Consider the following 25,696-nt stretch of genomic DNA (forward strand, 5'->3'; position numbering starts at 1 on the left):
TATGGAGTTTAAATCTAACATAGAATTTCATTTTAACGAGTTACCTCATTTGATTATTAGTATCCATTCAACTGGATAATTGGATTTTGGGGGGAGAAGTGGGGTGAGAAATGAAACATGAAAATTGACATGATACATCTACTCCAAAAGCTGAGAATCTCACGTTTTCCAAGGCAGTCCTTATTCAAAGAAAAGAAGGCTGAGACAATGTAGCAAAATGATTATATTTGGCTGCCCCATATGAAATTGCTGATATTTCACTATTTTTGACCAAAAAAAAAAGACAATTTCAATTCATATGGTTTAACCTAACAGTATGGGGGTTTCAGTATGGTTTCTTTTTTCTTTTTTATATTTCCCTAAATAGAAATTCTAAAATTTCCATAACAATGGTATAATTAGAAAGAAACACATAAGAAAGAAAGAAACTCTTAAAAATACTCTCACTGCTTTGCTAGGGCTTGGAGCTTCCTCAGCCTTCTAGATTCAAGCACTGCTAGGAAGGGGCAACCTGGCTGTGGGGAAGGGAAGGAGGCACCTTGAAATTGCTGTCCTGAGGTCACCTCTGGGCCACATCTGGCTGCAAGCTTGCCCTCTCCGCCCTTGTCAGCCTTTGTCCAGGTCAGAAAGCTGCACGAGGCCTCTAGAAACCCCCGCGGGATCGGCAGATGCAGACAGCAAGTCTGGGCCTCTTTCACTGCCCTCTCCCACCTGGAAGAGGGGTCAAGCAGAGGGAGGACCTGCCTGAGTCCCTCAACAACCTCTTTACCCTTCCACCAGCCCGTTGGCACTCACTGCCCCCGCGCCGCCCCGCCCCAGTTCTTCCTTTCCCAGCACTTGGGAGGCCGCGGGCTGTGCCGTCGGCTGCCTGGCATCCAGCTCCCCGCGGACCAGGACCAGGATGCAGCTCAGCCTGGCCTGCACCGTGATTCACTTCTCTCCACGAGCCCCCCATCCCTCGCCCGGTGCACAGCAGATGCTCCAAACTCTGCTAGAAACATACAGGGAGGTCTCCAGGGGCCCTGGAAAGTCCAGTCCTCCACTGCCCACAATGCCCATTTTAGCAAACAGCTGTGTCCTCCTCCCCCCTCCCCCCACCCCGTAAAAAACCTTTATAGTCTCTCAAAGATCATAAGAAAAACACATTACTAGGTGCTGGGTTTCAAAGTCCACAAGGGCTCCGAGAGGCCCTACTCGCCAGCTCCAGTTGCCTTTTCTCATGGGGAAGATCCAGGGGCCCCAGATCAGACGTGGGATTACCGCCACCCAAGATGGTGTCCTTGACATCTCTCTCTGGCCTCTCTCTCTGGCCTCCCTCGCTGGCCTCCCGGCAGGTCCCACCTCCTGCCATCCCAGGTTCGAAGACTGGCCCTGAGTTCTCAGGCACCCCCCATGGGGAGAGGAGCTGGCCAGGCAGCCACCTGCCAAGTGCAGACCCATTGCCCAAGACATAGCCTCGGGTGATGGGTCTGCACTTGCAGACAACGGGCACCCTGATTTCCTGGGAATCCCCCTCCTCCGCCGCCCTCCACCGGCCAGGGCAGGATTAGGCTGATGATTAATAGCCTGACCGACCGGCAGCCAGCAGGAAGAGCCTTGGCCCATCCCAGCAAGAAGCCAGGGGCCAGGGTGACAGAGGAACCAGAGGGGTGGAGCACAGCCCTCCCAACTCAGCTCCAAGGGGGTGGGAGAGTTACATGCAAAAAGAATACTGCAGAGCATCCAGGGCAGAGCGGGCCGGCCGGACTGGGGAGGGCCGGGTGGAAGTTGTTTAATCAATAAGCAATTTAAAAGAACAGTGAGAAAATTTTTTTTAATTTTTATAATTAAAAAAAAAAACACTGAGGGGGTCCTTAATTTTAATATAAATTAAAATATAAGACTGTGGTGACTAAAAGAGTGCAGTACTGGAGAGAACAATGACATTTTTCCGTCATGACCTGGCAGTATGCGTCAAGATGTAAAATGTATAAGACCTTGGACTCCGTTTCTTTCACTTCTAGGAAAGACCTTAGCACAAAGGAAGTGCCCAGGCCATGTGCAAGGTGTGCCCAGGAGGGTCCACCCAGTGTGGTTTATGACACAGTACTGCAGCCACTAAAAAGGCTGATATGGATATAGATTTATTTTAAAAGACGGTGGTTCACTGTTTGTGTAAAGCAGAAAGTTATAAAACAGGACAGTAAGAGCAATACTGGTTTCTTTTGCTTTTGCTTGATGCATTTTAAAGTCAACATGTTTTACTTTTTAATTTTTACATTTATAATCAGAAAAGAGAAGAAAGATGTCTCATTTTAAGGGGGAGAAGCAATACAGTTCATTGCTGACTCACTAGAAGAAAATGCAACAAAAACATTTGGGGTGGTAGGATGAGGGTGACTTTGACTTTTATTTCTTAATCATTTTCCACCTTTCTAAAAGTTTCTACAATAAATATATTACTTTTATTTTAATTAAAAATACAAGGTACACTTTTCTGCACCTCACATGTTGCCCTCAGAGAGGTCACCGGAGCGCAGAGCTGCTCCCCACTCCGCGGCCCGAGAGCTCGGATTGTGGGCACCAGTGTGGATGTGGATCTGACCCTCTCCCTTCTGCTGATGAACACATTATTGTTGCCGGGTTTATTTCTACTGCAAACAATGCTGTAAGGATAATCCCTGTATGTCCACCATTTTTGACCGACGTGAGATACATTTATAGTTGTGGAGTCACAGGTCAAAGGGCAAATTTGATAGGAAACTCCCAATTGCCCTCCCCAGTGTGGGTCCCGGTTTACACTCACCCGGGCGGTTCTTGACTCATGCCTCCTTGTCCAGATGAGGCTCAATATACAGCAGGTGCCCGACAGGCAAGCTAGCCAATGAATATCACCAGTGAAAATACCGCATTATAGCGGGTTATGTTTTTGTTTGGTTTTGATAAATTTATTTATTTTTATTTATTTTTGGCTGCATTGGGTCCTCGCTGCTGCACGCCAGCCCTCTCCAGTTGCGGCGAGCGGCGGCCACTCCTCGCTGCGGTGCACAGGCCTCTCATTGCAGTGGCCTCTCCCGTTGTGGAGCACGGGCTCTAGGCGCGTGGGCTCAGTAGTTGTGGCACACGGGTTTAGTTGCTCCGCGGCATGTGGGATCTTCCCGGACCAGGCCTCGAACCCGTGTCCCCTGCGTTGGCAGGTGGATTCTTAACCACTACGCCACCAGGGAAGTCCCAACGGGTTATGTTTTTAAAAGGAAGGAAATGAAAATGTAAGGCAAGACAAAAGGTAAAACAGAGTAAAGCAGAAAAAAAAAGACAGTGATAGGAGGACAGCTGCATGGAAAAGAGAAATGGAAATGGAGACACTGGGGCCCACTTGCCAAAACAGACAGGGGTCTGCAGGTAAAAGGGGTTCTAGAGACTGACCAGGAGATCGACAAGCCGAGCCACCCCAAGCAAGACGACAACGCAGTCACGGCCCGTCCGGGACCTTTCAGAACAGGGTCTCCCAACGGGGTACTCATCCCTTACACGGTTTCTGTTTATTTTTAATCCAAGATAAATAAGCAACTTTAGCTTTTGTTTCTACACAGACTGACCACGGGTGGGCCTGGACCAGGCCTGCAAGCCAGCTGGTCACCAGTCACCGCAGGTGACCACGGGGCTCCGGATGTCCTGCACATACACACTCACTCATACTCCAGCAGACTGGGAGCCAGTGCAGACAGGGGTTTACACACGACGTGGAGTACACGGGACCAAAGCAAAGCTCGCAAAATGGACAGTTGCTTAACAACTGCCTGGGCAAGGAAATCCCAGAATGAAGAGCACAGATGCCAACAAAGGCCAAAGCTGCCCTTCTCACCACCTGCTGCCTCAACCAGCATCGGGGGAAAATCAGTAAGGATGGAGTCAGGGCTAAGTGACTGGCCAAAACGATTCAAAACAAAGAAAACTATGTGAAACACAGACGTCCAGGCACTGTCAGTAACGATGAATCCCAGCAAAAGGGTATTTTGTGCCTTGAGAAAGTATATAAAGTGTGTGCTAGGGATAATAGGAAGTGATAACTATTAGCAAGACATTTTAAAATAATGGTTATTCCATTTTTACTTCTTTAAAATTGTTTTTCTTTGTTTTATAATATATGCATTAGAAAAATAGTACATGTATAAAATTTTTGAATGAATGGAGATACAAACTAAAAAAAATTTTTTTCCTAATAGGGTCCACAATCAAAAAAGTTTAAAGAGCTCTGTTTAGAACAGGCTTGAAAAGGTGGCCACACCTTCGCTGTCCCTTTGCACCATAGACGCTTGGGTGTCCCCCCTCAGGGTCTACTTCCCCCCAGGCACTGAGCAGTCAGGGCAAGCACTTTTGGGGGAGGAGGGCAGGGTGCTGTCCCGCCCTTCCCCTCCCCCCATCAGAGCATCTCCTACGACCAACCCCACTCTTCACAGGAGGAAACCCCAGCTCAGAGAGGTCCTGCCCAGAATAGCACTGTGAGGAGGTGAGCAAGCTGGGATTCAGAAATGGGACTTATCCAAATAGCCTTCTTTTAACCCAAGCGCCCCAGGGGTCAAGCTGTTGACAAATGGATGTGGGGGAACCCTAAGACTGTTCTCTAATTCTCAGGACAGGTCTTCATGGCTTTGATTTTTCAGTTAACTAGTAGTCTCTAATTTTTAACCTTTTATGATGGAAAATAAAAGCCTATACAAAAGGAGAGGAAATAATATCATTACACCCTTCACCTACCTTAAACAATTAACAACTCCTCTGGCCAATCCTGTTTCCTCTTTCAACCCACCAGCTCCACTGGTTTATTATGAAGGAAATCCCAGATTTTATCTGTAAACATCTGTAACTTTTACCCAAGCATTTTGGTGAGTATCTCTAAAAGTTAAGGACCCTTTAAAAAAACAAAACCACAACAGTATCATCACACTCAAACATATAATTCCTTAAGACCATCAACAGTCAGCACTCTAACTTCCCCAATTTTCTTGTAATTTTTTTTTTTACATCTAACTAATTTTTACATGGTTTTTTTTTCTGATTATGGTAACAAAAGTAGAAAGAAGGAAATTAAGATCACTTTTAATCCTACCTTCCAAAGATAAGTACTGGTAACTGCTTGTTTTCTTTGGTCTTTTAAAATTAACATACATAGATAAAATATTATATATTTTCTCCACAAATTGGATCATAATGTAAATAGTTTTGTACTCCGTTTTTTTTTTGTTTTTTTTTTTTTAATGTTGAGCCTTCTTTTAATTTATTTATTTTTATTTTTGGCTGTGTTGGGTCTTCGTCTGTGTGAGGGCTTTCTCTACTTCTGGCAAGCGGGGGTCACTCTTCATCACGGTGCGCGGGCCTCTCACAGTCGTGGCCTCTCGTTGCGGGGCACAGGCTCCAGACGCGCAGGCTCAGTAATTGTGGCTCACGGACCTAGTTGTTCCGCGGCATGTGGGATCTTCCCAGACCAGGGCTCGAACCTGTGTCCCCTGCATTAGCAGGCAGATTCTCAACCACTGTGCCACCAGGGAAGCCCTTGTACTCCGCTTTTTAAATACTTTGCATTTTTTGTATTTGCCCATGTCATAGAAATATTTGTAAAAATTGAATGGCCTGATAATATTTCATTGCACACATGTGTACATAATCTCAAGCCCCATTGGGCTCTTAAACTGTGCCCTTCCCCTTTTTCTGCCAATATGAAAATCCTCGTAATAAATATATTTGGATCTATCTCCATATCCTTAAGATAGATTTCTAGAACAGGAATACCTGGGTCAAAGGAGAGGGTTTTTTGGGGTTTTTTTTAAGTTTCTTAAGTTATCTAAGGAGTGAGCTCAGACCAACTACTGGTGTCTTGGTCCTCAGAGATGTGGAAACCTCTCCTGGAGGACACAGCCAGGGATGGTGCGGAGGGTGGAGAGGAACACAGAGAACTAGAGCTACATTACACAGTGGAAAGAAATAAAGTGCAGAGAAGGCGCTGGCCCGGCTGACATGCCTGTGAGCGGAGGAAGGCACCACCAGCCTCCTTTTGACTTTGGACCCTTCCAGCAAACTGCTTCTCTCTCTTTCCACCCGTCCTCTGGTCTCAGGAGCTCCCCTGGCCTTTCCCCCTGGAATCCCAGCTCCTGGCCATCTGGCCTCCCGCCCCAGCCCCCACCCCTGAGGAGAAGCCCCTTCCTCACCACTCCCCGCAGGACCGCTCACAGACTCAGCACACTTACTGCCTTCAGAGGCATCTGCTCTTTTGGATCTGTTTGTGCAACCAGCTAATAATCTAGGGGCAAATCAACCTAAAAACTGGACCACTGTTAATGAGCCCACATGTTGCATGTTACTCATGAAGATATAATAGGAAATTCTCTTAAATGTTAACATCAAGATAACATTAAGTCTGGGACTAGTTTTCTCCTGAACTAACCTAGTAATCCTATCCCCCGTCACAAAAAAAAAAGGGTTTTTGTTCTGTTTCCATTGGTGAAGCCCAGTTGGTTCCTGGTAATCATACACGTTTCCAAATAATTTGTAAACTATTAAAATCATTCTAGACCTTGATATCAAAATCTGAAGGAGAAAAGAAAAAAAACCCTAAAGAAGGAGAAAAACTGCAGCAACATTGCCGGTGATGTAAGACGCTTATACTGGTTGTCTGAAGGAGAAGCAGGAAACGGGGAGGGAGAGGGTGAGATAATTACTTGCTACGTTCAAATTTGCTCGCCTAAACTGAAATATTAGTTAAAAGAGGGAAAAGGACTCAATTATTAGGCAATTATTTTTCCTGCCACAACAAACAAGCAAACAAAAACCTAACGGGGATACCTTGTAATAATATCTTCCTCAATGTTTTTTTTAATGGCAGAAGAAATACTTATAGGCCTATCTCTCTCATGAACGTAGATGCCAAAATTCTAAACAAAGATATTGGCAAGTCAAATCCAATGACGCGTAAAAAGAATACATCACAGCTAAGTCAGGTTTATTCCAGTTATACAACAAATATTTGAGGGTTAACGTTCAAAAATCAATCAGCATAATTGAGAAAAAAAGGAGATTAATCATTCAATCATCTCAGCAGATATTTAAACAAGAATGCCCACTGTCACCAGGTCAGCATGATCCTATATGTCCTAGGCAGTGAAAAAGGCAAGAACAAGATATAAAATGTATAAAGTTTAGCAGTAAATAAACAAAATTGCCATTATTCATAGGCAACATAATTATATGTGTAAAAAAGCCAAAAGAATCTAAAATAAACTATTTGAATTAAATAGTCAGTTTGGCAAGGTCAATGAATTCAGAGTCACTATACAAAAATTAACTACATTTCTCTATCCTTGTGAATATATCTGGTCTCTGACCCTAGTTCCTGTCACAGAGCTTCCAAAACCCTTGGATTTCCTGAGTGACAGGAGTGTCTTTGTGATGTTAATAAGACGACTCTAGGGAATTCCCTGGCGGTCCAGTGGTTAAGACCCCGGGCCCTCACTGCTGAGGGCCTGGATTCGCTCCCTGGTCGGAGAACTAAGATCCCACAAGTTTCGGGGAGGAGCCAAAAATAATAATAATAATGTTGATGACTCTAGGTGGGACCCTAGAGAGACTGGAGATGGTCACCAGTTAAACTGAAGAGGGCACAAAAGGCCATACCTCCAGGGAAGGCCAATGGCTTAATCAAGCATATGCTAAGGAAGTCCTGATGATAAAAACTCTGGATCCCAGAGCTCAGTGGAGCGTCCAGGTTGGTGAACACACCAATGTACCAGGAGGGTGACACACTCTGGCTCCAGAGGGAGAGGGCATGGAAGCTCCCTGTCCCTCTGACAGACCCCATCCTAGGTACATTCTTTAAAATAAAACTGTAATCGTCAGTGTAGCACTTTCCTGAGTTCTGTGAGCCATTCTAGCGAATTATCAAACCTAAGGGGGAGTCATGAAAACCCCTGAGTGTATAGCCAGTTGGTCAGATGTACACAGGTGGAGGGGACCCCACTTGAGGCTGGCATCTGAGGTGAGAGCCGTCTCTGGAGGACTGAGCCCCTACACCCATGGGGACTGATGCTAATGCCAGGTGGTTGGCACCAGAACTGAACTGCAATACACCCTGGTTGGAACAATCTGTAACAAACAAATGAAAAATAAAACTTTAAAGACACTGCTTAAAATCACCAAATACCTAGCAATAAATCAAGAAAAGAAGTGTAAGATTTCTACACAGAAAATGACTATATTATTGAAAGAAATTAAGAGAGCATGAACTAATGGAGGGGTAACCATGTTTGTAGACTGGAAGATTCATCACTATAAAGATGTCAAGTCTTCAAGTTATCTATAGAGTCAATGCAATTCCATAAAATTCCCAGGCAAAAAAGGTTAAGAATAGTCAAGACAATCTTGAAGAACAAAGAACAAAGTATTGAACATTATCAGGTACCAAAGCTTACTGTAAAAGTACTGCAATTATGTCAATGAGTACTGGAACAAGGAAAAATAAAGAGACTAATGGAAGAGGGTCCAGACCTACAGATATACCATGGTTCAGTGAGGAAAGGACAGTCCTTTCAATGAGTTCTTCTGAAGTAGTTGGACATCCATATGGATTTTTTAAAAAAAGAATCTTGACCTGTAACACATCAAAAACAAAAATAGGGCTTCCCTGGTGGCGCAGTGGTTGAGGGTCCGCCTGCCGATTCAGGGCACACGGGTTCGTGCCCCGGTCCAGGAAGATCCCGCGTGCCGCGAGCGGCTGGGCCCGTGAGCCATGGCCGCCGGGCCTGCGCGTCCGGAGCCTGTGCTCGGCGGCGGGAAGGGCCGCAACAGTGAGAGGCCCGCGTACCGCAAAAAAAAAAATTAATAAATAAAAATAAATTCCGGAAGGATTATAGATCGCTAAGGTAAACAATACAGCTTCCAGAAGATAACACAGGATTCTAGCTTCCTGCCTTTCATATAGGCAAAGAATCTTCAACGGGGAATCAAAAGCACTAACCACCACAATGGATGAGAAGCAGATGAGAACGTGCTCAGCATCATTAGTCACTAGGGAAATCTATATTAAAATCACAATGAGATACTACCACACACCTACCTGATGGGTTAACTAAAATAAAATAAATAAAGAGCCAACAATACCAGAGTTGTGAGCATAGGAGTGGAAACAGACACAAGCACTTTGGAAAACTGTCTCCTCTATGCCTATACGATGCCCTAGCATTTCTACTCCCAGACATATTCCCAGCAGAACTGGCTACATATAGTCACCAGAAGACATGCCAAGAGTGTTCTTAGTGGCATTATTTGTAAGACTCTCAAAGTGGAAACAATCCAAACGTCCACCAACAGTACCATGGTGGTGTGTTTTTATCATGGAATACTATACAGCAACGAAAAGAGAATGAACTACAGCTACAAGCAACATGCATAAAGTTCATAACCTTAATGTTGAGCAGAAGGACCCGGACATAAGAGTATATACTATACGATTCACTTATAAAAGTTCAGAAACAGAAAAAATTGACCCATGATGATTTGGGGGGCAGGGGCAGTAACTGGGAGGGTGTGCAGGGGGCTTCTAGGATATTGATAATGTTCTATTTCTTGAGCTAAGACGTATTTACACAAGGGTGCTCCTTTGTGAAAACTAGCAAGCTGAATACTTACGATTTAAGCACTTTGCTTCAACAGAAACTTTACTTTAAAACAAATCTAGGAGCTTCCCTGCTGGCACAGTGGTTAAGAATCCGCCTGTCAATGCAGTGGACACAGGTTCGAGCCCTGGTCCAGGAAGGTCCCACATGCCGCGGAGCAACTAAGCTCATGTGCCACAACTACTGAGCCTGCGCTCTAGAGCCCGCGAGCCACAACTACTGAGCCCGCGTGCCACAACTACTGAAATCCGTGCACCTAGAGCCCGTGCTCTACAACACGAGAAGCCACCACAATGAGAAGCACGCGCACCGCAACGAAGAGTAGTCCCCGCTCGCCGCAACTAGAGAAAGCCCACACGCAGCAACGATGACCCGATGCAGCCAAAAATAAATAAATAAAATAAATAAATTTAAAAAAATAAAAAATAGAACAAATCTAGGTGGTTGCCGAAAGTGAGAGGTTGGGCAAAACAGGTGAAGGTGGTCAAAAGGTATAAATTTCCAGTTATAAGTCCTTAAAATTGGGGGGGGATGGGGAGGGGAGGGGCGGGGTTTTAAATAAGTCCTGGGGATGTAATGTATAGCATGAGCACTATAGTAAATAGTTAATAAATAATATGTATTGTCTATTTGAAAGTTGCTAAGAGAGTAGACCTTAAAAGTTCTCATCACAAGAAAAAAATTTTTGTAACTATGTGTGGTGATGGATGTTAACTAGACTTATCGCAATGACCACTTCACAACATGCACATACAGCAAATCATTTTGTTTTATACCTGAAACTGATATAATGTAATGTCAATTATATCTCAATTTTTTTAAATGTAGAACTGACAGTAAATTTTCTAGCCTGGGGTTACTGGAATATGCCAATCTTCTGGTCTCTTTCTCAGTACCTACAACCCCCCTGAGAAGTGACACAGAACAGCAGTCAAGGGCTTGGCCCATGGAGGGGAGCAGTCTGGGGTGGCCACTTAGCTGTCATGTGGCTGAGAATGAAAGATTCTCAGCCTCTCTGAGCCTCGGTTCCCTGTCTACAGTGCTTGAATTCAGTATTCAACAAAGGCTAACCAGTCATGAAGGCATTTCTTCCTTCTTTAACGATCCCTGCTCTACCCTCTTCCACAGCTTGGGTCTGGGGCATTTCTGGGGAGACTGGGCCTCTTGGGGAGCCTCAGTCCCTTGGATCCCCCTCTTGTTCCTGTTGCTTTTCTATCACAGCCTCTTGCCTCCCTAACTGGGGCACCAGGGAGGACAGGTGACTGGTGGATCCTGAAATGAAAGAACCCACATAGAGGTGCAGCTGGTAAATGTGGCCACGCTCCTTTCCCAGACATCTCCCCAGAGCAGCGACCCCCAGGCCGTGCTTCTGCAGTGAGACCACAAAGGCGCTGGCCATCAGGACGGCTGCCTGAACTTTTCCCAACGTGTGGGAAACAAATAACTGAATGAGGAGCATCTCCTCAGTTTTAAGTTACTTTTCTGGACTTTTTTTTTCTTAAGCTCTGGCTTCTGTTACCCTTAACATACATGCTAGGGTCCAGATAAGATGCCATCTGAATTAGCGTGCAATTATATAGCAGGCTCTTTTGACCTCAATGTATTCATAATTCCAAGAAAGACACCACGCCCAGGCAGTGGGGCAGCTGCCACCCCAGCCAGTACGTGAGAACCACCGTGGCCCAAGCGGGTGTCAACACCAATGGGGGTAGCTTTGGGATCGTAGTAACAATAATTTTTAAAACAGCTGACATTTATTGCACGACAACATGGTGCCAGGCGCTGAGCTGAGCCCCGTACGTGCCCTACCTCATTCTGTCCTCCCCACAACCTCCGGGTTGGGTGCTGTCATTCATGTGGATGACCAATTCACGAGCCACCAAAGAGCAATTTCTCTGAGCCCAAAAGTCAGTCACTATTTTGAGCCTTTTACAAAATGAACTCCACTGCACAAGCGTGTGCTCCCTTTTTAAACTTACTCTCGAGAAAGTTTGATGAGAGACGGACGTGCATTTAAAGCAGGACTCTAGGTGACTGTGCATATGTGCGCGTGCGCACGCGCGCGCGCGCGTGTGTGTGTGTGTGTGTGAGAGACAGAGAGAGAGAGAGAGAGGAGAGGGAGCGCCTGCCTGGAATGGATAAATCTGTGTGTCTGTCTGCCGGTGGGTGTGGGTAACAGCGTGTAAAAGGATGCCTGAGTGTGTGTGGGATTGAGCCTGCCTGTGTGTGAGTGGGTAGGTGGGTGCGTATGTGTGCATGTATGTGTGTGCGTGTGTGGACGTGGGGGTGTGTGGGTGTGGATGTAGGTGTGGGGTCATGTGTGTGAGTGTGTGGGTGTGGGTGTTTGTGGGTGTCGATATAGGTGTGGGGTCGTGTGTGTGAGTGTGTGGACGTGGGTGTTTGTGGGTGTGGATATAGGTGTGGGGCCGTGTGTGTGCGTGTGTGGACGTGGGTGTGTGTGGGTGTGGATGTAGGTGTGGGGTCATGTGTGTGAGTATGTGGACGTGGGTGTTTGTGGGTGTGGATGTAGGTGTGGGGTCGTGTGTGTGCGTGTGTGCGTGTGGATGTGTGTGGGTGTGGATGTAGGTGTGGGGTCGTGTGTGTGCGCGTGTGTGGATGTGGGTGTTTGTTGGTGTGGATGTAGGTGTGGGAATGAGCCTGCCTGGGGCGGGGCAAGGGGTTGCGGGAGGGAGGCTTCCTTCCAACCAAGGCTCCTGGCTGCCAGCTGGCCAGAGACCAGGCGTTCCAGAGAGCCCGGTGAAACCAGTCTTTCGAGAACCCTGCCCAGGTCATGGTAAATAGGCCCTGCAGCAGGGAAGAGACTCTGGCTATAATGTCTGGGGAATGTTCCAGCAACCCTAGGTTTAACCCCCAACAAAACAGGCTGGCGGCTGCACACCCCAGCCCTCTGGGCTCACCTTGTCAGCCACAGAACGCAGCCCAGCCCTCAGTCTGTGGAAATCCTCCTAGACACTCCCCCTAAGAATCCCAGGGATAAAAAGGGATTTCACTTCTTATCAGAGGAGAAATCTGAAGAACCGATCTAAACTGTGTTCCAAAAAGCAGAGCACAAAATTGTACGTAGACAGTGATTTCAATGTGAAAACACGTAAGGGCAGCTAATGAGAGAGAGCATGGCTGTAAAAATGAAAATGAAAAAAAAAAAAATGAAAATGATTTTGAGCCTGTAGTCTTGTTACAAGATTTTTTAAACTTTAAAAAAAAAAGATTAAATTTCTAAAAAGTTATCAAAGTAAATTAAAATATTAAAAGTGCTTCTTGGGGCTTCCCTGGTGGCGCAGTGGTTGAGAGTCCGCCTGCCGACGCAGGGGACACGGGTTCGTGCCCCGGTCCGGGAAGATCCCACATGCCGCGGAGCGGCTGGGCCCGTGAGCCATGGCCGCTGAGCCTGCGCGTCTGGAGCCTGTGCTCCGCAACGGGAGAGGCCACAACAGTGAGAGGCCCGCGTACCGCAGAAAAAAAAAAAAAAAGTGCTTCTTTCTAAGTCACAGGCTTCTGGATTGTTTGGTTTTGATTTCTGCCTGTTTTCAAAGGTTCTGATGATGATATGTAGGTCTTTTTAATTAACATTAAGGAAAAGAAATTCCCTAATAAATGGAACAGGAATACAGTAAGTAGCCCAGAATCCAGTCTATGAAATGAGCCAGGAGTCCTTTCTGCAGCCACAAAGCCTTTTACAGATGCATGTCCTGGGACGCTCGGGTGTGAGGAGAGGGGTAACCCGAGGTTCAGCACAGGAGAGCACCCTGTCATAGGGCAGCTGTGCCCAATGGCAGATGGAGGGGCTCGGAGAACAAGGGGAGAGGACGGGATCAAACGGCAGCAACAGCACCAGGAAGCTGCTCCCCGTCCTCTTAACTGAGGGCCACCTTGGGCACCTCTAGGAAATTCCATAACCCTCACATCCTCCTGGCAAGTTCTGCTGAGAAGTTCTGCAGGACTCAAAACTCCCTAAGGCCAAAGGAAGGCAGAAAGAGAGAGCCAGCCCTAGGACAGGCAAGGCAAGCTGTCCCTCCCCGCAGGCTGGGCTGAAGGAACCAGGGGGCTCCCCTAAAATCAATCACCAAGTCAGCGACATAAGGGTCCGGTCCGCCCTCCCCCTCTAGGCACACTCCCCTCTTAGAGAGTGTCTGATAAACAGGCTTGCGGCCCCTGCCTTCGAGGAGACAGAATGGCAGGAAAACGTCATGCGAGGCACCACTCCTTTCCCTCAAGGATATCCTAGCTGTTCAGTTACCCGGTTCATCAGCAGGACAGCACTACCTCGGGAGACGGGCACACAGTGGTGGCCCCTCCCAGCCCCTCTGGAAAGAACTGAGAGGCGGTCACATATGCAGAAGCAGTTTCCCCCAAAGTCGGGGCACCAAGGACTGAGAAGCTCATTTCTCACCCTTTGGTCTCGTCCAAGTGCTCCCAGAACAACAGGCACAGACAGGAAAAGTACTGTGTCTATTCCCCCTTGAAGATCCAGCTGAAATGTCAGATTTCTACTGACAAGACAAGCAAGGCTCCGGCTTCCGGAGGGTCCCCTGCCCCTATCCATTTCTCCTGCAGGACACAGGAGAAGTGTGGTTTTGTGTTTCTGTGCACTGTTTTCCATATTAAACATCTGTCCAGTACCACCTGTCCTGACCAGAGAAGTCCAGGAAAACTCTAGAGCTGGTCTTTTGAATTAGAAATACAAGACTTTTGACAAGTAAAGATCTAAGAAGCTCTTATTAGGGCCTGGCCGTAAGGCAGAGCCTTCCAGTACACAAATAATAGCTTTAGGAAGAGATCTGTAAATAGAAGATGAGTGAGGTGCTCTCAGCTCTGGCTCCTCTATGGAAGCTGGCGCACGGGCTGCACACGCACCACACTGAAGAGAAAGTGAGCAGCAGCCTGGCCAGTGTTTTGTCAGTTGCTCCGCTGGCATCTCTGCCCCAACAGGCAGCTCCTGTCACTCGCTCAGATATACTTGCCCCGGGGGAATCTTCTTGAGATCAGATCACCAGCTCAGTTCAAGAGTGTTTCCAGGTGGAGCTGTCCGAGATCAGGTGTAGAGCTGCCTTCGCTCTCCACTCTGGAGGCCGCCCTCTCCCAGAACCTCGTGACCACTGTCCCATCCCACAGCTGGGCTCAGCACTCGCCCTATGCGACCTCCCCAGGAGGCTCCCCAGACCAGGCCTGCATGGCTCTTTCTCATCTCGCCAGAGAGCCGCTTGGGCCAGGCTTCTCCATGCCTCACACGCTCTGCCTGCTCTCAGTTGGCTCCCAAACCTTTCAGCCGGGTCCCCGCCTCACTCCCGAGCCCCACGTGCCACTTCCCCCGCATACCTGCCTGGATGGACTGCACCCTCGTGCTGCTTGGGGTGGTCCAGGGCCAGCAGAACGGGCATCATCGGAGAGCTTGTCAGAAAGGCAGACCCTTGGGCCGCACCCCAAACCCACTGAGTTCTCATCTGCGTTTGAACAGAATATCTAGGCAGTCGGACATTCGTTGAAGCGACAGGTGCTCCGGTGCACACAATGCTGGGCACAGAAGTCTGATAAAGGGTGACACCGTTATTATTTAGCACCACCCCTCCCTCCGCCCTCACCAAACTGGCTCTGCTTCCCTCCTCTGCCCACTCCCGTCAAATGACAACATCATCAACTTGAATCCCAGGCAAAACCCTCAGATGTTCACAACTACTTCCCACCCCGACTAATAATCACTGGGCTCTGTCATTCTGACTGCAGAAGCGTCTGGAGGCCTAGGCCTTCCCGGGTCCCACCGTGCCTACCTGTCTCCCTGGTAGACAGCGGCTGCTGTGAACAGGGCTGTGTTAGTCCTCTGACTCCCAAAAGCTAGCACACCGTCTGACACACAGGCTTCCAAAAGTTAGATGTTTGTTGAACAAATTAAAAGAACAAGCAGGTGGAGGGAAATAAGATACTTAAGGTGCGCCAGACGGGAGGAACCCAAAGCAAATGCAAAAATTATGCAGTGTTCTGTCCAGCCTGTATAAAGTTGTTTCAGGAATAATATTAAGCAGGTGGGGAAAATGTGATGTGACATAGCTGGAAATATGGGAGGAGTTTTCGAGAAATTATTTCTAGCTTTTTCCCTCCAAAATATAACTCACTAACTGTTTATGAGGAGCAGTAATAGGTGCAAGGTTACCCCAGGGGTCAGTGACCAAAGACTAAAGAAGAGCTGAATGCCTGGGACGGGCAGGAATGCCCCGGAGGGAGGGGGAGGGAGGGGCACAGCGGAAGCTGGAGGGTGGGTTTCAATGAGGGGCGGAGCTTCCAAACTCTCAAGTGGAGAGTTCTTTCATTACTGTGCTTCCAGAGTCTGGGGGAGCATCTGTGGTGAAGGAAAAACACAGCAGGGCCAGGAGCAGCCCAGGGAAGCTTCATTTTAAGATTTCGAGCTGTAGCCAAACTCAGCCAAAACCCCCAGTACTGCGAACATTCTAGACGAGGTTTAAGTGGAAGGACCAAGGTTCAAATTGCAGGAGCCTCTCAGTGGCCTCACAGCTCTCACCAATTAGTGGGTCTTACTCCTGAGAGCCTGCAGCACGAGGCATCGTGTCTTGCACATAGCACAGGGTTCAGTAAACAGTGACAGCTGCCTTGAGTTGGAAGGCAGAAGCGGCTGGGAAGCTGTCACCTCGTTGCTTTGGTCCCTAGGCGAAGCTCAGCGCCCCCAGGCCTGCAGTGACTCTCTGAGCCTGTCTCTAAGTGTGTAGGAGCATATTCATGACTCCCACTAATGAGTGAAGCCACGTCAGCTCTTGATGGTCAAAGACCGCTTATTCACTGAGAACCTGAGGCACAGGGAAGGAGAACCAAGACTCCACACTCTGCTTCTCAGTCCCTGACCTGAACCTCTGATACACGTGTCACTGCAGGAGCACCTCCTGGCTTTCTTGGGGCAGCTGGAAATGTCAAGTCCCTGGATAACAGCACAACACACCCATTTTTCTTTAGCCCTTATCAGCTCGTCAAAATTCTAACACTTCTGGAATGCGGATAATTCTCTCTCAAAGCTGACAGGTCATTCTTTCATTCAGTGACTTTTTATTGAGGTCTTACTATGTGCCAAGAACCATGTTACGTGCCAGAGATATATTGGTGAACAGAACTTAGAGCCCTGCCCTTTGGAACTGACATTCTAGTGGGAAGAGACAGACAATAAAAAACAAAGTAAACTGGTAAATTGTACAGTTGTTAGAAAGTAGTATGAGAAAAAGAAAAATGAGCACAGGGTAGGTCTGGGTAGATCAGGAAGGTCAGGGTGGGAAGGGGGTTACAGTTTTAACTAGGGTGACAGGAAGGCCTCACTGAGAAGGTGAAGTTGAAGCAGACCCGAGGGAGAGGAGAGTAAGCCATGCAAAGTCTAGGAAGAACATTCCTGCCTGAGGGAACAGCCAGGGCAAAGGCTCTAGGGTGGGAGTGTCCTCAAGGCCAGCAAGGCTAGCAGGGCTTGCCAGAGACAGCCATTCGCTTGTTGCTCATTCATCGTTTAAGAAACATTTACTGTTAATTTCTTTGCTAGCAACTGAGTGGAGAAAACACTAATAAGGCATGATCCCAACCCTCAGGGAGCTTATAATGCTGGTGGGTAAGGTGGAGATAAAATGACCTGAAAAGAGGATTTTACACCAGCAGCGGAAAGACTCTGGCAGAATTCAGGACCCTCACCTGAAGGTGAGGTGAAGGAGGTGCCAAAGAGTCCCCTGAGGCGCAGAAAAGACCCTCGGCTAGACTAGCAGGCACCCTGGCCCCGATTTTGGTGCTGATGATGCTGCTGGCTGTGTTAACCTGGCTTGGTGGGTTTCCTTAGCTAAAAAAGGAGCCTTCCAAACACCAGATTTGTAAAGAAAATCCTTTACGTTGCAGGTGTACACTACGCGTTTGCCGCGTCCTGGAGGGCCTCAGACTGAAAAGGTAGATGCCAGATGGAAAGATCTGCCAGAGGTCACACTGCAGGGAGCCCAGCATGGCAACGAACAAGGAAGTGATGGTGTAACACCCCGGGTACGTTCACTCGGTGTGACCATCCCTCACACTTGCATCTCCAGGGCCTCACACTGCACAGGGCAGACTGTGCCTGTGTTCCCATGGAATTACCAGCACCCCCTCCAGGCCTCAGTCTCAGGCTGCAAGCCTGTTACGGAGGAGAGTCCAGTGGACTAAAATGTGCATCTGCAGAGCCCCACGCAGCAGTGCTCTGGCCTGAGAGATGCTAGCTCTGCTTCCTCAGCTTCAGGAAGCGGTACCTTATTTTTTTTATTTATTTATTTTTTTGAGTCCAAAGGTGGCCCTGCCGAGACCCAGGAAGCTCCCACCCTGCTGATCAGGGGCTGAGAAGCCTGACCAAGCCAGTCCATACAGGTTGGATCCAGATGTGGGCTGAACGATGCTTGTCGGGCGTGTCACCAGCAACAGTCCCAAAGACCATCGAGGTGGTAAGGAGGAAGCTGCCCTGCTGAGCCCTAACCCGGTTCCCGACCAAGCAACATGGGAGAGGTCCTCTGGGCCTCGAGGCTGCAGGGTGGGGTGGGGCACAAATCCTCAGTGCTCTTCTGTTCAGACCCCGAAGCTCCCCCCAGGCTGTGCCGTCACCACGGGTCCCTCTGCAGCGAGACGGCCTTACTGGGCTGTCTCCCACTCAAGTCCTCCTCAGCTCTGACGCTGAGATTCAGTCTTTCAAACTGAAAAAGGGAAGGTACCTGGCCCTGACCCCGACCCCAGCATCCTTGCCAGGCCAGCTCCTCCCAAACCCACTCCATCACCCACTGATTCAAGCCAGTTCAAGCTCTCCTCCACTCTCGGTTCCAGAAATGACTGAAAAGGGTCTGGGCGCTGGCTCCCAGATAGAAGCTAGAAGCCCTCAGCCAGAGGGAGTTCCACCAATGGGAAACACAGCCAAGTCCCCAGGTTTAGGATAAGGTCCCTCCCCCTCTTCCTCCATTCCTTTATAAAGACCTTCCCTTTCTGCCTTCTCTCTCCCTTTGGCCTAGGAGGGTTTTACTCCATAATTGGTTTGTTTACTGTCACTCTGAAGGCTTTGGGGTGGCAGAGGTAGGAGAAAAGTTTTGTTGCAAGTGAGGAAAGGGGTGTGTGCCCTGAGCTCTGAGGCTGGTGAGTAAACCCTCCGAGTGTCTCTCTAACTACCTGAAAATCGGCCAAGAACCCATGTGAGAAAAAAACACAAGGCAATGCAAGGCCCGCTGAAGATTCCCAGCAGACCACAGGAGGGAAGCTTCTGTTTGGCGCCTGGGAAAGACAGAACAATAACCAAAACTTAATCGGCTTGCTTCTGCTGCATAGTCCAAAGCGTTACTTGGCATTGCTCTGGGCGGGGAGCCAACCAGAGCCCTCCCAATTCAGCTTCTGTGGGCCAGGAGCTCCAGGGACACTGTTCCCCTGCTCCAAAACCTTCCAGAGCTCCAAGCTTCCAGCAGTCTGACTGCCCTGACTTTCAGGCTCTTCCTGAGGCCCCAGATGACTCAGTCTCTCCCCCACTGACCAGTGATCAGCAGAGCCTGTACCCACAGGAACAGGACCACCTGCTGGGCCACAAGCACATCCTTTGCTCCCCAACTCAGCTTCTCTGCTCGAGGGGTTCCCTCTGCCTCAAGTACCAAGTGTCCCCACCTTTCAAGGCTCTCCTCAAATGTTCTCTCCCCTGTGAAGGCTTTCCCAGTTCACCTGCCCCTTCCCCACCCGACCCTTTCCCCACCTGACCCCAGTGAGACGTGCTTGTCCTAATCTCCATGCCCTGGTGTTGGCCTCTTCTGAGGCATTAGCTTCCCTCTGTCTGGCTCCCAGGTGGGTGAGTGTGTCTTGCTCTGCTTTGATTCACCTGAAGCGCAAAGCACGGTTCCTGGCAGACAGCAGATGCTTAAGAACTGTTTCTGCGGCCCTGAGTACCGTTCACCTCAGAGGCACAGGAGGTGCTGAGCAAAGGGACACAGAGTCACGCAAATGGAACGCTAAGATCAGCAGACACAAACCAGGCAAGGATACGCGCGACACCACAAAGAGTGAAGCGGGAGCTGCATCAGGCCTTACCCTTCTTGAACTCCTCCAGCATGGCATCCAGCTTGGTATCATGGAAGACGAAGTGCACTGGGTGGTTGTAGAAGCGGGTGATGGTCTTGAGGGGGGTGCAGTCATCGGGGTCCACGAAGGCCAAGTCTTTGACGTAGAGAATATCTACGATGTTGGATTGCTCGTCTTCATACACGGGGATGCGCGTGTAGCCGCTTTCCATAATCTCCGACATGGTGTTGAAGTCCAGGATGGCATCGTTCCGGATCATGAAGCAGTCCTGCAGCTGGGTCATGATATCCTCCACGGTTTTGGTCCGGAGTTCCAGGGCCCCCTGGATCATGTTCAGCTCCTCTTTCACGAGGTCATTATAGGGTTCCGTCACCTTCAACATCTCCATCAGCTTCTCCCGATTGTAAACGGTGCGGATCTCCTGACCCAGGAAAAAGTCCAGGAGCTTGCTGATGGGGAAACTGAGGGGGAAGGTGAGTAGCATAAAGAATTTGGTGAGAATGATAGTGTTCGCGCCCACAGCCAGCCCATGTCGGGAGCACAGGGCCTGAGGCACAATCTCCCCAAAGATGACAATGCCTATGGTGGAGAAGGCCACGGCCACCAGCCCAGACCCGATGAGGTTATCTACAAGGATGGTGAGGGAGGTGTTGACCAGCACGTTTCCCAGGAGCAGGGAGCAGAGCAAGTAGTTGCCCTTGCGTCGGATGGGCTCGATCTTGCGGGCATAGCGCCTCTCCTTCTGAGTGCCACAGTTCTGCACGATGCTCAGCTCCATGGGGTCCAGGGCCATAAGCCCCAGATTGAGGCCAGAAAATATGCCCGACAGCACTAGCAGCACCAAAATGAGGAGGATGTGCAGCCAGAGGGGCAGGAACCTCCCAGCCTCCTCCACCATGAAGAGCAGCGAGTCCTTGTCCGTCCACTTCTGCCAGGGTCCGTCCACGCCGGCGCGGGTGCACAGCGCATACAGCTTCATGTTCTCGCTCCTCCGGAGGAACTTAGTGAGCACCACCAGCATCCCGGACGTGTCCCCGCGGCTCACGTTGACCAGCTTCTGGACGACCAGGTCCTTGGTGAGCTCGGGGCAGCTGGTGGAGTTGTGGATGGTCTCGGCGTTGTCCACCTCGGTGAAGGAGATCAGGTTGCTGGAGAGGGAGCCCAGCCTCTGGCCGTACAGCCTCAGGTTCACCGTGCTGCCCTCGGACACGAAGATGATGCCATCCGAGTTCATCCCGCACGATTTGTTGCAGCTCGCCAGCCTCATGCCCAGGATCGCGCTCCGCTGGGGGTCGCCCTGGCCGCGGGCCCCCCGCGCCCACAGCAGCACCAGCAGCACCGGCGCCACCAGGAGGAGGCGCCCTCGGGCCGGCCCGCCGCCCGGGCGCCCGCCCCCGCCCACCGGCGCCATGTTGCTCCGGCTCGGCCGCCGCCGCTCCCCGCGCCCCTCCGCGCAGCCCCTCTCACGCCGCCGATCCTGCCGCTCCGCCGCCGCCGAGCCAACTGCCCGGGCCGCCTGCCTGACGTCAGGTCAGCGCCCCGCCCGCCACGCCACGCCACGCCCCTCATTTGCATGGGAGGCCCCCGCCTCCTGGCGCGCGGCTCCAGCGCCCTCCCTTAAGGAGGTCCGGCATTTAAGGTGGGGCGGTGTGGGAGCGCGGGAGCCGCGGGCGAGCGCACGCCCCACCCTTCTCCTCGCACGCCTTTCCGCTCTCTCGGCGGGTCCTTCTCTCCTCCTCCCCGACTTGCTCTCTCGACCACGTAGTTCCTCTTCCGCAGCCCAGACTGGGCTTGGTTGCTGGGCTCTTTTCCCTTCCCCAGAAATCTGCAGCTCGGGGCGGTGGCCCTTCTCTGCAAGAACCTCTCGGAAGCAGCACCGCGTTGTGAGAAAATTGATTTTCTGCTATGAAAAAAGAAAAGGAGAACCTGAGGGCATAGGCCTGAGGGAGGTCTTCAAGTCCACCGGCATTGTTCTGGAACTCCCGGGGGTTTTACCCACCTTGTCCCAAGACCAGAAGTGGGTTCCCCAGGCCCAGGCCCGAGGTCTCCTTTCGGGGGCCAGTGGAGGGAAAATCTGGGGAACTGAAGCTGTAGGATGTACCCGAAGATAGAAGGGCCAGGGTCTGTCGTTTCCATTTAGGACACAAATATTGAGCACCTACTACGGCCATTTGTTCCAGACTCAAACAGTACAGCAGTGAATGAGCCAAAGTTCCTGCCCCCTGGAGTTTGCAGTCTAGGATAGAAAACCGGCAATAAACAAACACGTACGTAATATTTTTTTAATCTTCCCAACAACCCTAAGAGGTAGTATTATTATTTCCATATTACAGATGAAGAAATTGAGTCTAGGCACAAATCAGAGTCCACCCAGACTGTTATCTTCAGAGCAGGCCTGGGTGACTTTGGGTAAGGCAAGTTAGAATGTCTCTCAGCCCCATTTTCTTCATCTGTAAAATGGGGTTAAGAATGGTAACACAGCAGCATCCCACTAAGCTTGTGGGAACAGCTGGCTTAGGCACTGAACAGGACAGAACAACTCTGTGAATGTTCTTTGACTATGCAGCTGTTGTTGTTATTGTCGTTGCTGTTATTATCTGCCCTGCTGGGACCAAACCCCTAACCCCAAATTGTGGTGACTGACCCTGGGGCAGCTGCCTGTGGAAACAAGCTGAGACGCGCAGCATCAGGCCCAGCCCTGAAATGACTGCTTCCTGGGCGGCCCTACCTCGATGTCAGTCGGCAACTATGAATTGAGCACCAAGCACTCAGGGTGTGGGGGGGAAAGACCAACCGCAGCTGCCATCCAGTGAGGGAGAAGGAGACAGACAGACAAACATCCTTATAATTGCAGAGGTGTGCTGACGGGAGGATCGGGTACCAGGTTGACCACTGGGTCTTGGACCAAGTTTTTTCCCAGCCCTGGAGACAGAATCCATTTCACCGTCTCCCTGCAGAAACACTTGTGTTTATTTTTATTACGGTATACTGTTTGCCAATAAAAGCAACAATCAATACCAGCCGGAAGGAGACTAAACAGAGAGGAACAATAATATAGTGTTTTAGGAGGAGGCGTGGTGGCAGAGGCCTGATTCAACTAAGCCCTGTTAGCAGGGGTACAGGATGCTGTGTGCTAGGCCAGCCTGAAGCGACCCCTTGCAGATGCCTCACTTCATATTCCATAGTGAGTGTCCAGCCTGCCAGTTTTCCAGAAAACAGGAGACTCAGATGGGCACTGGCCAACACAGAATAAAAGCAAAGGGCTTCCCTGGTGGCGCAGTGATTAAGAATCTGCCTGCCAATGCAAGGGACACTGGTTCGTGCCCTGGCCCGGGAAGACCCCCACATGCCGTGGAGCAACTAAGCCCGTGCACCACAACTACTGAGCCTGAGCTCTACAGCCCGCAAACCACAACTACTGAGCCCACATGCCACAACTACTGAAGCCTGCGTGCCTGGAGCCTGTGCTCTACAACAAGAGAAGCCACGGCAATGAGAAGCCCATGCACTGCAACGAAGAGTAGCCCCCGCTCACCACAACTAGAGAAAGCCCGCGCACAGCAACGAAGACCCAACACAGCCAAAAAGAAAGAAAGAAAGCAGAAAGCAGAACTTTTGACCAGCTGTTCCCTCCCATGTCCACTGACCAGCATGAGCCACCTACATCACCTTGGAGCAAGCCCAGCTCTCAGGGATGCTTCTGCCCTCATCTCTTTCCAGCCGGCTTTAGGACCAGTGCCCTCCCCTACGGTACTTAGAGAATTTCCCATTCTATTATCGACCCACTGGCTATTTTTATTTTGCCCTTTTCAGACTATCTGTACTAAGAAGCATTCTATGCATGCACTGAGCCCAATGACAGAAGCCAGCAAAGGGAAGGAAAAAATAAATTTTCAAGATACTTGGGTTAAAAATGCCAGCGCTGGTGAGGATTTGGTAGGAAAAATCAGTCTCTGCTAAAGTTCACTTAATTACACCCATCCTGGGCTTCCCTGGTGGTATAGTGGTTAAGAATCCACCTGCCAATGCAGGGGACACAGGTTCGAGCCCTGGTCCGGGAAGATCCCACATGCCGCGGAGCAACTAAGCCTGTGTGCCACAACTACTGAGGCTGCGCTCTAGAGCCCGCGAACTACAACTACTGAGCCCACGTGCCACAACTAGTGAATCCCACGTGCCTAGAGCCCGTGGTCCACAACAAGAGAAGCCACCACAATGAGAAATCTGCTCACTGCAATGAAGAGCAGCCCCTGCTCGCCGCAACTAGAGAAAGCCTGCGCGCAGCAACAAAGACCCAATGCAACCAAAAATTAATTAATTAATTAATTTTAAAAAATTACACCCATCCATGATTATATTCACACCCGTGATTAGGTGAATAGAGCAGATGCAATGAAGTAAAGAAAAGAAATTCCCCTTTCCATGCTACCCAGGCAGAGGTCCATACGGCCTTGTTCTGGGTGCCCATCGTAACTTAAAGGGAAGCTTTCACAATGTCCAGAATGCTTGATGCCCTGCAAATGAAGGAGGAGGCGTCATCTGTTATTAAATAGTTTATACATCTAAGGAAAGAAGGGAGGGAGGGAGGGAGGAGGGGAAAGAAAGAAAAAGAAAGAAAGAATGAAAGGAAGGAAGAAAGAAGAAAGAAAGGGAGAAAGAAAGAAATTCTTCTTTGCCCTCCCAGGGCCTTCAGTCTGCAGGGGAGACAAGACTCCTTGGGTAATAGTTAAATGATACAACCCAGAAAGAGTCAGGGGAGGTATTTGAGATGCAGACTGGAGTCCACGTTCATTCTCTGCCTGGCATTTGTTCCTGGTTAGGGCATTAAACCTTTTCTCATCTGCAGAGTTGAGAAACTTCCCGCAGCGTGGTGGGGACATTGTGGAGATGAAGGTGTATTAATGTGCAAAGCAGGAAGCCTGGACCATGTCTGGCTCCTGTGAACGAGGCTGTAAGAACAGCAGAAAGTGATGTGCATGTGAGAAGCCTCTCTCCTTTAGGGGGCAGACCTGTTCCTCTGCCTGGGGTAGAAGTCTTTACTCACCTGAGTTGCCTCCATTTGAAAGTAAGGAGTTTGGAGAAGGTCCTTCCCCAAGGGGTCCTGATACCTGACCCCCAAGCATCCTAAAGCACTGCATTCACTCCATTGGGCCTGATGGGTTCTTTCCGGGACCTATGGCAGCACGTCTACACTTCCCGTGGTTGAGCCCCCTCCTTTCTGGTCCTGTGTAGGGAGACAGCCTACAAGGTTTATTGCCCTTTCTGTACCTGGCATTGAGCTGACACCGAGTATCCAGTGATGAACAAGATCCTGAATCAGTAACCTGGGATCTCCTTTCCCACTTCCTAGGCTGGGATCCTCCCAGCCTGGATTCTTAGCCCTTTTCAATCTCTGGGTCTCCACAATGGGGAGCTGTGGGCAGAGAAGCTGCCCATCTGCTGGTGGAGCTCAGAGCCTGAGGTGGGCAGAGCCCTTGGGGGATGCCGTGGGCCTGGGCTGTGAGAGCCTGGCTGGCAGCAGTGGGACACCTTTTCACAGTGAGACACGGATCACCCTCAATACCTGCTGTGGTCTGTTTCACCACTGTCTATAAGTCTATAGTAACCCTGAGCATTTGCAGGATACATCCGTGCCATTTAATTGTCTCAGGAGGGGGCTTGCCTGGTAGCGCAGTGGCTAAGAATCCACCTGCCAATGCAGGAGACACGGGTTCGAGCCCTTGTCCGGGAAGACCCCACATACTGTGGAGCAACTAAGACCGTGCGCCACAACTACTGAGCCCACGCGCCTGGAGCCCATGCTCCGCAACAGAAGAAGCCACCGCAATGAAAAGCCCGTGCACTGCAATGAAGAGTAGCCCCCGTCGCCGCAACTAGAGAAAGCCCTCACGCAGTAACAAAGACCCAACGCAGCCAAAAATAAATAAAAATTTCTAAAAAATTTTCTCAGGAGGGAAGGAGCAAGCATGAGGTTAGCTGGATGCTGCCTTTTT

At 49.8% G+C, this 25,696-nt stretch overlaps 2 protein-coding genes across 5 annotated transcripts in view; one reads left to right on the forward strand and one right to left on the reverse strand.

The window, feature by feature from the left end:
• Positions 1-21,114, reverse strand: part of CNNM4 (cyclin and CBS domain divalent metal cation transport mediator 4) — a 36,719-nt gene extending 15,605 nt beyond the window's left edge. For all 3 annotated transcript variants that reach the window (XM_060170034.1, XM_060170033.1, XM_060170031.1), the window contains exon 1: positions 19,713-21,114. In XM_060170034.1, coding sequence (XP_060026017.1) covers positions 19,713-21,114 — 1,402 coding nt within the window. The remainder of the gene's footprint in view (positions 1-19,712) is intronic.
• A 405-nt stretch (positions 21,115-21,519) lies between these two features.
• The window catches only part of LMAN2L (lectin, mannose binding 2 like), a 39,664-nt gene continuing 35,487 nt past the window's right edge, over positions 21,520-25,696 (forward strand). The window contains exons 1-2 of one of the 2 annotated variants that reach the window (XM_060170041.1): positions 21,565-21,586; positions 21,884-21,970. The gene's annotated coding sequence lies outside the window, so the exon portion shown is untranslated. Of the gene's footprint in view, positions 21,971-25,696 lie in introns of both variants that reach the window. The other variant, XM_060170040.1, reaches the window with a different exon arrangement.

Source organism: Lagenorhynchus albirostris, chromosome 13 (genome assembly GCF_949774975.1).
Source record: "Lagenorhynchus albirostris chromosome 13, mLagAlb1.1, whole genome shotgun sequence".
Lineage (NCBI taxonomy): Eukaryota > Metazoa > Chordata > Mammalia > Artiodactyla > Delphinidae > Lagenorhynchus > Lagenorhynchus albirostris.